The following is a 14,821-nucleotide window of genomic DNA, read 5'->3' on the forward strand; positions in this document are numbered from 1 at the left end:
TCCTCTTCTTGAACTCTCTTTTATCCCCATACTCTTATTCCTCTATTTCTTCTTGCTTCTACCCGTTTTTCTGCATTCAGCTTCCCTAACACTGTCTCTTCTACCCGCCACCCTTACTGGCCTCCAGCTCTCACCTCTCCATCCCAGGTGCTCTCAGAGCACATTACACTTATATTTCCTCAGTGTCAGTCATGTAGGCCCTATCTGCCCCTCTATCATTCTACGTAGGAAGGCAGGGTTGTTTTGTTTTTTTTTAATTCAGCACCATGCACAGTGCCTGGAGTATGGCAAGGGCTTAACTAAGATTGTTTAGATGCCTTAAATAATCCACTCTGTGCCAGGCACAGTGGTGTGCACTTGTAATCCCAGCAACTTGGGAGGCTAAGGCAGGAGGATCACAAGTTTGAGGTCAGCACCAGCAACTTAGTGAGGCCCTAAGCAACTTGGTGAGAACTTGTCTTAAAATAAAAAAAATAATAAAATAAAAAAGGGCTGCGATGTAGTTCTGTAGTGCTGAGAGCCATAGCTAAGTAAGAACGACGCATGGCAATTTCCTTGTCAGCGTACCCCATGTTGCTTAGAGGGAGGACTCTCCATTGTGGAAATGGGCTTGCCTTGGACCCAGGTCATTTGCAGTGACATTGCATGAAAGGTGACCTTGCTCAAAGACCAGGGCAGATCTGGGTTTAGGGCGGATCAGGGTTTAGGGCCGATTGGATGGGGTTTAGGGCGGTTCCAGGTTTAAGGTGGACCCTGCTAGGAATAGGGCAGTATCCTGCTGCCTCAGGTGCCCACCCACTCCTTGAGTTCCCAGTTGAGTTCTTGAGGGATTCAGAGAGTATTTTGGGATGCAGAGCCCAGTGGAAGTGTGGATTGTCCCCAGAATGTGCTTGTAGAGTGCCGGTGTGAGTTCGGGAATAAAGAATTGCTGTTTGAATCTACAAGGCTGTGGTGGCTCATGATTTTGTTCCCACAGACTGTGGCACTGTAGTAAAGCATCCCTGGGTTCAATCCCCAGTATCCAAAAAACTGCTCCAAGGCTCAAAACACTCTGAGGCTCCAACAGCCCCATAAACCTATAATTGCTACATCTTGAATCTTGTAATGTGAAACAGGGCCCAAACTGGTTGGCATAGTTTTCAATTTTTCAAGAAAATGTTTTGTGGACTGGGCTGTTCTGAACCTGGGAGGACTCACTCCAAAATAGGGCCAGGGAGTGGCTCCAGGATTCTTCCCTCTTCCAGCAATCATCCTGGTGGATAGGCCTGTCTGGGAGGGACACACCTCAGCAACAGCTGTGGGATGTTTACTTGCTGTTCCTACGTCCAGGGCCTATTTCTGGAGAAGGTATTGGATGTAAGCCTGTGCCATTCCTCCATTGACCTTGCCAAGCACTGGGTGATGAGAGCATGTGCCAGAAAGAACAGTGACACTCACTTAGCTTATCTCCCTGGCTCCAACCCAAGCTTCTCTGGGTGTATCAGGTCATTGCTTCTTTGCTTCTGTTGGTAATTACCAACAGAATTGGCTCTATAGTTTAGCATTAAATATTGCTTCATTTGTTCTGTCAGTTTTACTAAAGACAGAAGTGAAAAAGAAAGTTTTCGGCGATAAGGCTCTCCTAACTTATAAATCTGATTTGAGAAATCCTCACCGGTATTCCTTGGAGTTTAAAAGGCCAAAGGAAACAGATCAGCATTTTAGGCCAATACAATTTTTCCTATGGTTAGTCCAATTACTAAGGGAACTGGAACACAAAGAGGTCATTTGACTTATTTATGACCACAACTAAGCCACAAAGCAAAGATAGCATCCTAGACTCTTGGTTTCAAATTTAGTACCACTTTAATAGCCTAAGTTTAATCTATATTAATAAGTTAGCTTTGGGAGCTAATATCAACTTTGGTTTTGGAAAATGGGGTTTCACCTTTTTAGGGTTGTCACTTAAGCTGTCACCTCAAAACCAACTATAACAACATTTACAACTCATTGGATCCTTTTCAGTGAAGATCTCCTCAAAGAGAAAATCAAGAAGGTGGCTAGAGAACTAGGGTCTTCCTCCCAAACCTCCACCAGGTTTTCCTCTAGATCAATACCCTAACTTTTCTACTAAAGTGTCTTTTTCTGAGACAGAAAATGGGAGATAGGGAAAAGAAAAAGCTAGATTCTTGCTTGAGTAATAAAAACACTATTTTCTGGTTTAGAAACATTCTCATACCACCCTAGGACCAGCTGTCCTATGAAGAGTATTTAGGATTCTCATTGTTATTTTTCCTTAAATTATTGTTACTGAGGAAGAAAAAAAATTTATCATGTAGAGTGAAGAAAAATCTCAAGTCTTTTTTTTTTTTAAATCTATTCACCCAGCTGAAAGTCATCAGATAGTCCTAGAAGTGTGAGGTCTGATGGTATCTGAATCCCAGGCAGAGATGGCAGCTCCAAGCTTGGTCCGAGGCCAGATGATAGTCAGTGTTCTGTTTTCTCAAAGTACCCATAAATCACTGGGCATGGTGGTATACACTTGTAATTGCAGCTACTCAGAAGGCTCAGGCAGGAGGATTTCAAGTTTGAGGTTAGCTTCTGCAACTTAGCAAAACCCTCTCTCAAAAAATAAAAAGGGGACTGGAGATATAGCTCAGTTGGCAGAGTGCTTGCTTCGAATGTACAAGGTCGTGGGTTCAATCCCCAGTACCACAAATAAGTAAATAAATAAATAAAATAAAAAGAGCTGGGGATGTAATTCAGTGGTAGAGTACCCTGGTTCAACCCCTATTAACACACACACACACACACACACACACACACACACACACACACATCAGTAGGAATAAAGCTAATACCATTAGTCAATGAAAAAAATGTATATTTGGGGATTATATCATTAAGCAAATATATGGAATCACTTGGTTAGCCCCATTCCTTCTGGGTAAGGCAAATACTTGATTTGGAAATGAAGATTTTTATAGCCTCTCTGCTCATCATTAGGGATTTAGAAACTATTACCCAGAAGAAGCTCCACTGGGGCCATGGCTTCAGAATCACCCTCGGGAGGCTTCTGTTAAAAACAGGAGACAGGCAAAGGTTACCAGATCCCCTCACTGGCATGCATTTATCTTTACCTCCCACTGCCTGGGAACATCTCTCTGGGAGGAATCCAATCACCAACACCACACACAGTTATTCTGATGAGAAAAGTTTTATATGGACAACAGATATTTTGTATGTTTATATGAATAAGAGTATGATAAACAAGGAAGAAAGTGCAGGCTCAGCCAGGAAAACTGTGACAAGGAAAAAGTTTGGAACTATTCAGGAGTAGTGTCAAGCACTAAACCATATTTACAAATCTAATTTGGAAACTGGCACAGGAAGAAGTTGGGGAAGAAACCATGCATGAAATAAAAATATGTATATACACAGATATAAACACCCACATTTTCACACTTCTTTCACCCATTTTCTCCACAAGGCAAAAATCAGACAAAGGAAAAGCCCAGCCTCTTTTTTCAGAGTCCCTCTATTTCCTACATATTTGTTATGGAAGCTCCACATGGGCTTGGATTCAAGGCAGCTGACTTCACTCTCATTAGCCCCACTCACCCCTGACAATTCACCAAGGGAATACTTGGGATATAGAAGAGGCAAGAAAAAATGTGGCTCACTTAACATAATACACAAGGGCATCAGTGTCTCCAAGTACTTTTACACCCAGTCCTTCACTAGATCCTCATCAGAATTTTAACCAGCAACAGAGCTCAGTCAAGCTGAGACACAGAGGAAAGCAGTATTCTGATCCAGCACTCACTGGGTCAGTCACTTCATCCAAGACAGTCACACATGCCAGCCCCAAGCAAGTCCTCAGGGGCCTGCAGCTGTTTGCTTTGTGGAGTGGAGGTTTGGGCTTTTACCCTCCCTGGATTTCTCCTTACTGCCATTGCCACTGAGCTCTCTGCTGTTCCCTCTGGACCTGAGACAGCTGCTCAGCTTGTGTGTATGTAATTTATTGTTCTGCTGTCGCTGGCTTGTCCCCAGCCGCCTCTGGCTTCTCAACCTGCGACTCTGGAGGGATCAGATACTGGACCTCCTCTGTGCTGATGGCTACTTTATCTGGCTGGAGCCACCTCTTGAAATGTTCCAAGGTGCTACAAAAGAGCAAAAGAAAAGGGTGGCTGTATCAGACCTCAATGATTAATCACTTAATGATTAGCTCAGTTACTCAAATATTGCCTTCCCTCCCACCACCAATTCCTTCCTACAATTGTTTTTCACTGCTAACACGGGAGAACAGCGATGCTCCTCTGACAGCTGTGCATCCTGGCAGCTCCACGGCATAATTTACCCCCTAGTGGGCACTTTGGCTATAAGCAGCACCAGGCCCCCTTCAAAGGCAGAGCCTCTGAAGGCTTGATGAGAATAGCTGAAGAGCTTATGCCTCAGTCTTATCCTTTTTTCCTCAAAACTGAAGAGGAGAGAAATTGTCAAGGGGAGGAAACACTCAAATAAATATGAAATTATTATCGAGGCAGAAAAGTGAGCATCTTTAAATCTCTCATACCTGAGGCATCTGAGGCTCAATTTTATATACATAGTGCTTATATTTGTAGCAAGTGCAATATTTCCTATATGTGTGTGTGTGTGTGTGTTGTTTATTTCATCCCATAGCAAGTCCCCAAGATAGAAACATCTGAGCTGCAAATGTTCCCCACAAAAGAATGGCCATTATGCCAGAAGGCTCTTTGTGTTTGCCTATGTAGAGAGAGGATGATTGTCAGGCTCACAGCCACCCTCCCACCTTCCCTAAGTACCCAGGCTCCTACACCTTACAATTATTAGACATTTACAGAAAAATATAAATGATAAGAAATAATGTAAACCTCATTCTATGCTCTTTAATAGCCTAATGCCATAACAGCAGATTTTAGACATTTGTCAGTGTATGGGGGAATTGTGCTTTGGACAGCTGGATTTCTTAGCCATTACTTCTTTGACAAAAGCACACAAGGAGGAGCATCATCTACTTGGCCCTCACAAATACAAAGACCCACATGAGTCCACTGAAAAATGACCTCTACTTAAAACATAAACTTTGAAGTTTGAAAACAAATGGTGCTTGTCCTGAAGGATGATAGAAAGAAGAGTTCCCACTGTTGTAGGCATAGGGATCAGATCCAATCATCAGAGAGTGGAGCAAGCGGCTGACTGACTCTCATGCTCATGGCTCAGGGGAATCAGGTGTGATAGGGATATTAATTTTCATCAACTATCCTTTCACAGAATTATTCAAATTATTTCTATAGAAAAGGGAGAGCCCCATTATGTTAAGCATGGATAAATACGCAAAAATGTGCTACTCTGATTTCAAAGAAACATCATTCTTTCTGGAGAATTATACAGAAGAAAGTTTTGTCTTTTTTTTTTTTTCCTCAAAAGTGGATTGTAGGAAGATATGCAAGAGGAGAGAGACTATAAGCAAACACCAAATTGTTAATAGGTCAGAATCTATACATCCTCAAATCACCTATGTTTGAGGCAGTTTATAGGTCAATTAGGTTGAGCCTTCAGAGAGAAAAGAACAAACTTTATTTTATTTTATGAGCCTTCAGAAGGTAGTTGGCCTGACCTTAGAGACCATGCTAATTTCTGAAGGATTTGGGGACATGCTGATCCAATATTTGAGATAATATAAGTGAAAGTGCTTTTGCAAATTAAAAAGTAAAATACAACTATGAAGTTTATTCACACACTGTCATTGATTTTAGCAGCAGCATCTTCATCTGATATGATGGGACTCTCAATATCAATATTAATGATATCTTGCAAACTTAGGTTAAATCATATTTCCCTAATTATAATTAAAGTTTTCACTCTTCCGTGAATTTTTTAAATTAAATTTCCTTTTTTAACTGATAAAAGCATAAACCTTTGGTTAAAATTCAATTTTTCACTCCCCAATGCATTTTTTAATTAAATTTCTTATTTTAATTGATAAAACGTAAAAATTATATGTACTAATGAGCTCCCTCCATTACTTTTTATTTTGAATAAATTCTTACCAAACTTTAAAATTCTGCTAGGGAAGATAACATTAACAATAGCTAACATTTATATTGTGCTTAACATGTGACAGGCAGTGTTCTAAGGCCTTTACACAGAGTAACTCATTTAACTCTCATAACAACCTTATGAGATAAAAGCTATCAATCCCACTGTACAGACTGGGAAACTGAAGCACACACAGGTTATTTATTCCAGAACATACAATTAGTTAAATGGGACAGTCAAATTCCCAAGTGTTAAGTACCAAACAACTTATTATGACACAATGCCTATATCCAAATCACCACAGGTATCATTCAAGCCTTCCCTTCCTCCCTGGTACAAACACCAGAGCCAGGAGGAGCTCAACGGTCTCTTAACTGCAAAGTACATTCTATCACTTCCACTCATCTAGCTCTTCTCTTATGCTGCCTCTTGTTGTTAGGTAATCTTTATATATATTTGTTGTCTGTCTCTATCTGAGGACTTAAAACTCAAAAACAAAAACAAAAATATTGCTAAAAGGCTAAAACTTCTTATACAACCCTCTCATAACACCAAGCACAGTGCCATCATACAGTAGCTGCTTAATAAATTTATACATTTGGTCTACACAAATTTATTGAGTAGCTACAATATGAGGTGTTATCCTCTACTCTATTCAATCTGTGACTAACATGTAGCCGGGGTATTGGCTTTACGGCAAACTGAGCAACTTTACAAAGGCTGATTTTAGCTTAAAAGAACTAATGTTGGGGCTGGGGATGTGGCTCAAGCGTGCTCGCCTGGCATGCGTGCGGCCCGGGTTGGATCCCCAGCACCACATACAAACAAAGATGTTGTGTCAGCCAAAAACTAAAAAAATAAATAAATAAATATTGAAATTCTCTCTCTCTCTCTCTCAAAAAAAAAAAAAAAAAAAAAAAGGAAGTAATGTTGATCTCAAAAAAATATCAGGACTCAGATGTCACTATCTCTGAATTCTTTAGAGAAGAAGTGCTCTCAGTGAAACAGACTGGAATTGGACTGGAAATCAATTTACCTCTCATCGGAATCAAGTCCATCTACAAAGAACTCAGATGCTAACTTCTCCTGGAGGAACCGATCCCAGCATTCCTTCTTGGCTTGGGCCAGGGTTCGAAGCATGTCCTTGGAAGTGACTTCCTCATTTAAACCTTTGATTCTTCGAAGTTTCTTCTCTAAAGAGAAGAGAAAACAGAGCTTAACAAAAAAAAGTGAGTGTGAAATGAAATCCCAATTTACCAATGAAAAATGCCAATTTACCAAGTCTCTCAATGATGAAAATATTCACATTTCCTGAACAAGAGATAATTTTTAAAGGTCACATAAAAAGTAACTGAACATACTTCTTTTTCCTTCATAATGTCCTCATCCTGCATTGTATCAAATAAATGTTTAACTCAAGAAAACAGAAAAGCCATGGGTTCTCATAAATAAATCAATGGCATGTTTTCTTTGAAATCACAGAAGCCCAGCAGGTATCTCTCTAAGGAATGCTTGTTTTTCCTGGTATGACATGTATATACTATCGTCTGTTTTCCAACTCCTTGAAAATAATGTCTCTGAGGAGTAAATGGTTTTTCTTCTTGTTACAGTGACATGAGTGGTTTTCTAAACCTCATGAGAAAGAATTAGAGAAAATGATGAGAGATCCAATGGTTCATTAGACACTAAAATTGACTCGATGAGAATTCAGTGGTAAGAGACCTTTAAGATCTCTATGTGATTAAATTCTTGATTAAAGAAAAAGAATCTCCCAACATTTTAAAAAGTTGCTCAGTTTGTGGTCTGGATGTTGGAGCCTAATAAAAACAAACATCTTGTAATCCCTTCGAGAGTAGTCCATATGGCTTCCTGATGATAGATGTTTAATTACTCTTCTTTGCATTTTAAGTATAACTGTTGAACGGATTTTCCCTTTTGAAGAACACAAGAAAGAATACCACCATTTACCTTTTTCCTTAATTTAGTCTTTTCTTCAACTATAATATGGGCATGTGCTACATAAAGATGCTTTGGTTTCTGGGCTTGGTGGTGCATACCTATTATCCCAGCAGCTTGGGAGGCTGAGATAGGAGGATCATGAATTCAAAGCCAGCCTCAGCAATGGTAAGGCACCAAGCAACTCGGGGAGATTCTGTCTTTAAATAAAATAGAAAATAGGGCTGGTGATGTGGGCCAGAGTTCAATCACCGGTATCCCCTCCCCAAAGAAAAGATGCTTTGGTCAAGAGCAGACCACATCTACAATGGTGATTCCATAAGATTATGTCACCTACTGATAACATAGCTGTCTTAGAGTGTGTATACTCTATGATGTCCACACAATTCTGAAATTACCTAACAACACATTTCTCAGAATGCATCTCTGTTAAGCAGGTATGATTAAGCAGTGCATGATTCTGCATGGGTAAATAATGGCTTTTTTGTGTGTGTGGAGGGGATAATGGACATTAAGCCTAGAACCAACAGAAACTTATATGATATGCAATGCAATCCTGTTTTCATTTCTAAACAAGTCCTATCAGCTAACATCTACTGATAAAAAACAATAAGCACTTGTGTTCCTGTAAGAGTTCAGCTGTATAAAAAAACCTACAGGGCTGGGGATGTGGCTCAAGCGGTAGTGCGCTCGCCTGGCATGCGTGCAACCCGGGTTCGATCCTCAGCACCACATACCAACAAAGATGTTGTGTCCGCCGAGAACTAAAAAATAAATATTAAAAAAAAAAAACCCACAGTTTATAAATAGTAAAATGTGAAGGAAAAAAGAATGTTTCAAAAATAAAATTGTAAATAAAAGTGAAGGGTTTTATTTTTTCCTTAAGGATATAAAAGGGGTTATGCATACCTCATGTTTAACTGGTTACATTTTTAATTATTGCTCTTACCAGTGGATTTTCTTTGATACATGTTTATCTGGCAATAGAAACAATCTTCATATTGTCTGGCCTTGGTTGTCATGGTGAAAAATATACTTTGGGCTACAAAAGACTTTCCCCTCTCTGAGTGTGCTGAGTTCCTGAGGAGGTATGATTTCAACAGGGCAGGCAGAAACAGACATGTTTACATACTCCAAACCTGCCTGCCATTGTCACCCAGCTCCTTTCCTAGGAAACATAAATGGCTCCCATTTTCTCCAGAGAAGGAAATTTTAATTACCAGTTAGTTTCTTAACTGATTTTAGAAAAGTTTAGTAGAGTTGTAACTTTCTTTTTTTTTTCTTTTTTTTTTTTTATTTCTTAAATACATGACAATAGTGGAGTTGTAACTTTCCAAGTCAGTCTTCGCCAATCAAAATCATCACCATCTCCATGAGGCGTATATTAGAATATATGTATTCTAATAACCCCAGTCACATGGTACTAACAAGCCAATGGATCTGGTTCTTTAGCTTTCTCACACTGTTGTTGTTTCTCCTTATCATTATTAAGCAGGAGCTTTGGCTACTGAAAGCAGAACTTTCAACCCCTTCAGACATGGCTGCAAGCATCATTATTCTCTTTGGTGACTTCCCACCAAATTTCACATTACTCCCTCATCTTTCTTATTCTCTATCATTCCAACTGTTTTACTCCTATTTTTTTCCCTCCATTATGCCATTAATGAAATTCTTTTTGTTCTCCCAAGGTATTCCTTAGCAATCATATAAGCTCTGCTTCTTCTCTCCGTCCTTCATTAAAAGCTCCTTCTCCCTGGCTTGCCTTTCCTTCCTCAAATTATGAGTTCGAAGATTTGGTCTTGTGATAGATGTTCCAGCAACAAAAGAATACTATAAGAAGAAATTATTTTGAGAGTTTTCACCATAAACAAATGATAAATGCTTGAGGAGAACAGATATTCTTACCTTGACTTAAATATTACATAACATATACATGTATCAAAACATTACATGGGGGCTGGGTTGTGGCTCAGCGGTAGAGCACTTGCCTAGCATGTACAAGAACCTGGGTTTGATCCTTAGCACCACATAAAAACAAATTAAATAAAGGTATTGTGTCCAATGACAACTAAAATATAAATTAAAAAAAAAAACCATACACACACATTACATGGTACCCCATTAATGTGTGTAGTTTTAATTAAATGATTAAAAAAATATTTTTCTAGTTGTAGATGGTCACAATACCTTCATTTTGTTTATTTATTTATTTTTTTATGTGGTACTGAGGTTCGAACCCAGTGCCCCACATGTGTGAGGCAAGCGCTCTACCACTGAGCCACAACCCCAGCCCTTAATTTATTTACTTTAAAAATCTTTTTTCTTTTTTTTTTTAAAGTTGTCAATAAACCTTTATTGTATTTATTTATATGTAATCTGGAGAATCGAACCTAGGGCCTCACACATGCTAGGCAAGCGCTGTACCACTGAGCCACAACCCCAGACCTAATTTATTTTTTATATTTTAAAACTAGGATTGAAACCTGGGGCACTTTACCACTGAGCTATAGCCCCAGCCCGTTTTTGAAAATTTTATTTTGAGACAAGGTCTCACTAAGTTGCTGAGGCTGGCCTCAAATTTGTAATCATCTTGCCTCGGCTTCCCACGTAGCTGGAATTACAACACGTACCACCATGCCAGGCAACATGTACAGTTTTTATGTTTTTATGTATCAGTTAAAAAATAAATTAGGCTGACATTTCTCTTTCTCCTAGCATGGAACAATCTGAATTTGATTCCTATGTTTGGAATCTCTCTAGATACTTACATTATGGCCACAGGACACGGCACTGAAAATGTATACAAGAAACATTTTTTTTTAAATAAAATGGCTGGGGCTGGGGGTTGTAGCTCAATTGGTAGTGTTTGCCTTGCATGTGTGAGGCATTGGGTTCGATCCTCAGCACCACTTAAAAAACAAATAAATAAAATAAAAATATATAGAAAAATAAAATAGCTAATAAGAGATAAAATGAATTTATGTCAACATGCCTTCCCATTTCCAACAATCAGTCTATATAATATAACAATTTTTCCAGCTCTACCATTAGAAATCTCCATGTAGCTTTGGGGTCATGAGCATTACTATCAGGATGGCATAAAGTTTAACACTTTTAAGTTACCTGAATATATGGGCAGGCCAATAATAGTAAGCAAGAGGGTTCTACAGAATGCCAAGAAATAAAACAGAATTTAAGTCAGGTGCAGTGGTGCATGCTTGTAATCCAACCTGGGAGGCTAGGGCAAGAGGATCACAAACTGAGGCTAGTCTGGGCAATTTAGCAAGACCCTGTTTCAAAATAAAAAATAAAAAGGGCTAGGGATTTAGTTCAGTAGTATAGCACCCCTAGGTTCAATCCTCCATACTGCCAAATGAATAAATAAAATCCCAAAATACAGAATTTAGATGAAATGGTTAGAGGTAAGAGGTGACAAAAATTGCTTCAAGGGATGTGCAAGAAAAGTGAGGGTGATCCTTTCCTATAACAAAACTGAAACACCCCTAGAATTACATCTAACAGATACATGTATCAAAGACTTAAAAAAAAAAAAAAAAAAAAAGGGAACAGGAAACCAAGTTTGATTCAAGAGAACTTCAACATGCTCCTCTAAAACCACCAGCTTCTGATTTTAAAAAGAGTGTACGCCAGCAAGCTAACTTACCTAGAGATGCTAAATATACTTCTGAATCCTGCAAGGGAGCCCAGGGCTTTATAGCTGGCTGGACTGCAAAGTTTTCTGCCTCCCTCTGGCCTTCACCTGTAGGGTAAGAATTCACAAAGGAGTCCGAGAAGGCATTGTTGGCAACATCTTCGTCAGGATTTGGCAGACAAGAACAGATTTCGGCCCAGAGATCTCTGCCAGATCTTGTAGCTGTAGAATCAACACTCTCAAACATTTTCATTTGGGATTTAAGCTGGAAAACAGAAGATCAAGTATGTAAGAACTAGTTTTAAGAATACAGTATAAATGTGTGGCACTCATATATTTATTTGTCCATTAATGAAGGTAATAGGAATTTAAAAAGTTTCTTTTAACAAAAAAATTAAAATATCTTCCATCAGATTCATATTATGTACAAAGATGTCAAAAGGGCAACTGAGTTCCTTTCTAGCTCTGCATTCATCAAGTTATTCAAAATGAAGTTTGTCTTCATGAAATTTCTATCCCAGCAACTTGGAAGGAGGCTGAGGCAGGGGGATTGCAAGTTTAAGTATAGCCTTAGCAACCTAGTGAGGCCCTTTAACAAGATCCTGTCTCGGCTGGTGTTGTGGCTCACTTGCCTAGCATGTATGAGGCACTGGGTTGCATTCTCAGCACTACATATAAATAAATTTAAAAATAAACGTCCATTGACAAAATAAAATATATTAACAAAAAAAATCCTGTCTCAAAATAAAAATGACTTGGGATGGGACTTCGTTAAGTGTCTCTGGGTTCAATTCCCGGCACCAAAAATAAAATTAAAAATAAATAAACAAAAATAAAGGGGGGGAAGGCGCTAGGGATATAGCTCAGTTAGTAGAGTGCTTACCTCAAATGCACAAGGCTCCAGCACCACAATAAATAAATAAAAAGGGACTTTCCATAAGCCCAGACACAAAAGGATATATACTATATGATTCTACTCATATGAGCTGATAAGCAGAAAATAGACTGGTAGTCATCAGGGGCTGCAGAGAAGGGAAAATGTAAAGCTATTTTTCCTTTTTTTTTTTAGTTGTAGGTAGACACAATGCCTTTATTTTTATTTATTTATTTTTATGTGATGTTGAGGATCAAACCCAGTGCCTTACCCGTGCTAGGCGAGAACTTACCACTGAGCTACAACCCCAGCCTTGGGAAGTTATTTCTTAAGGATAGTTTTTATTTGGAGAGTTCTGTAGCTGAATAATGGTTATAGCTATGATATAAATGCCACTGAGCAGAACACACAAAAATGGTTAAAATTTTACATTGCGTGTGTGTTTTGTTTTGTTTTTGAGATGGGGTCTCAGTAAGTTGCCCAGGTTGGCTTCTAACTCACAATCTTCCTGCCTAAGTATCCCAAGTAGCTGGGATTTCAAGTGTGGGCCACCACCCCTGGCTTATATTATATATTCTCCCTCTCTCTCTTTCACATGCACAGGAATTTCTAGGATGCTTCCAGTGTGAACAAAAAGCCGTGCTTTTTTCTGAAGATCTCCAAAATGTAACTGTTCTATCCTTAGCCAATTAAATTCTGTTTTCAACAGAACCCAGACAAGCACTTGCACAGTTACATAGACATGAAGATAGTAAAAGTGCTGCATGACTGTCTGTCAGAGGGTACCCTCACAGTACAAGGGCCATTGCTCTTTACATGTAGCAGCTGGTCTATAATTCATAATTTATCTTTTTCACTTTTAAATTATTAGGCTTTTTTTTTTTTTTGGTACCAGGGTTTGAAACCAGAGATACTTATCCACTGAGCCACTTTTCTATTTTTTTTTAATTTTGAGACAAAGACTCACCAAGTTGCTTAGAGCCTTGCTAAATTGCTGAAGCTGGTCTCAAACTTGCAAATCTCCTGTCTCCTGTTTCAGTCTCCCAAGTCGCTGGGATGACACACAGGTGTGTGTCACTATACCCAGCTAAATAACCATTTTAATTGTGTATATTTATGGGGTATAGTGTTCACTACATATAAACAACGTGTAATGCTCAGATCAGGGTAGTTAGCATTTAACAGAAACATTGAAAAATAGGCATTTTCATCATTTTATAGATGGAGAAACAGGTTCAAAAGGATAGCTGCTTAAGGGCACATTACTAATACATGATGAATCTCTGACTGGAGACCCCACTGGTGCTGCTCCAAAACCCATATTTTTACCCAGTACCCAATATTCTGCCTGTCTGGGACGTTGAAAGCAGCCCAAGCAAGGACAGATGGGAAAGACTATGTAAAGAACCTGAGAGCTTGCATAATCAGCTATGTTTATAGTTCAGATTAACACCTTCCCTGAAGGGTCTTATAGAGTCTGGTGTGGTGGCGCACGCCTGAAAATCCAGCTACTCAGGTGGCCCAGGCAGTTGAATGGAAAGCCCCAAAAGGGTTGGATATGTAGTTCAGGAGTAGAGCGTTTGACTAGCATGTGGGAAGACCAGCCTCAGTACTGCAAAATCAGTATATTAAAAAAAAAAAAAAAAAAAGTCTTTGCGATAAGGAAGGAAGGTTGCTCAGCTAAAGGTCTGAAAAATTCCAAGCGACAGAGCCCAGCAGTCATAGAAAAGGCCCAAGGTAAAAGAGACAGATATGCCACGGTGTCCCAGATGAAATGAGGAACCTACCCGCCTCTGAACACACCCAACCAAAACTTAGCTCTCACTGGAGCACTTCCAGACCCTGGCCACAGATGTCTGGACCCCCTCAGGAAACCCTGAGTCCACACTCTAGGCCTCAGTCGCTCTGGCATCAAGGACTGGCTGGGAGTGACGACAAATCAAGTCCTCGACACCCTCTGGTTTTCTGCGGTCAGTTCATACCAGGGAATACAAAATGCTGGACACCCAAGCCCTCCTCACCTGCCGCAATCACCTACCCAGCAACCTGGGATCGCTCGGCTCAGGTCTGTCGCTGGTAAGCAGGAAGAAACAGGGAGGGGCGGAGTCTCCAAGTGACGGAGCCCAGCAGTCCTCCAATTATCATCCGACCTGGCGACGTTGTGTGAGTCGATTGGTCTAGGGGAGCTCGTGAGGAAGCCAGGAGCAGAAGGCGGGGAAGAGGTGGGCGGGGCTGTGGTTGCCAGGAAACAGAGGAGTCACGTGTCGGGAGCCCCGCCTCCTCGCCAATTCCCGCCC

General features: G+C 39.8%; 1 protein-coding gene across 2 annotated transcripts; it reads right to left on the reverse strand.

The window, feature by feature from the left end:
- Positions 1-3,211: 3,211 nt before the first annotated feature.
- Ccdc32 (coiled-coil domain containing 32) lies at positions 3,212-14,635 on the reverse strand. Of its 2 annotated transcripts, none has more exons than XM_026391419.1 (4): positions 14,563-14,635; positions 11,663-11,915; positions 7,079-7,235; positions 3,212-4,142 (listed from the first exon to the last, which is right to left on the reverse strand). In XM_026391419.1, the coding sequence occupies exons 2-4, from the start codon at positions 11,901-11,903 to the stop codon at positions 4,001-4,003; spliced, it is 540 nt and encodes a 179-aa protein (XP_026247204.1). In that variant the 5' UTR covers positions 11,904-11,915; positions 14,563-14,635; the 3' UTR covers positions 3,212-4,000. The 2 variants fall into 2 exon arrangements, with proteins under 2 accessions (XP_026247204.1, XP_026247200.1); XM_026391415.1 differs by having other exon boundaries at positions 14,546-14,628.
- Positions 14,636-14,821: the final 186 nt, after the last annotated feature.

The sequence above is a fragment of the Urocitellus parryii genome, chromosome 6 (assembly GCF_045843805.1).
Source record: "Urocitellus parryii isolate mUroPar1 chromosome 6, mUroPar1.hap1, whole genome shotgun sequence".
Classification (NCBI taxonomy): Eukaryota; Metazoa; Chordata; class Mammalia; order Rodentia; family Sciuridae; genus Urocitellus; species Urocitellus parryii.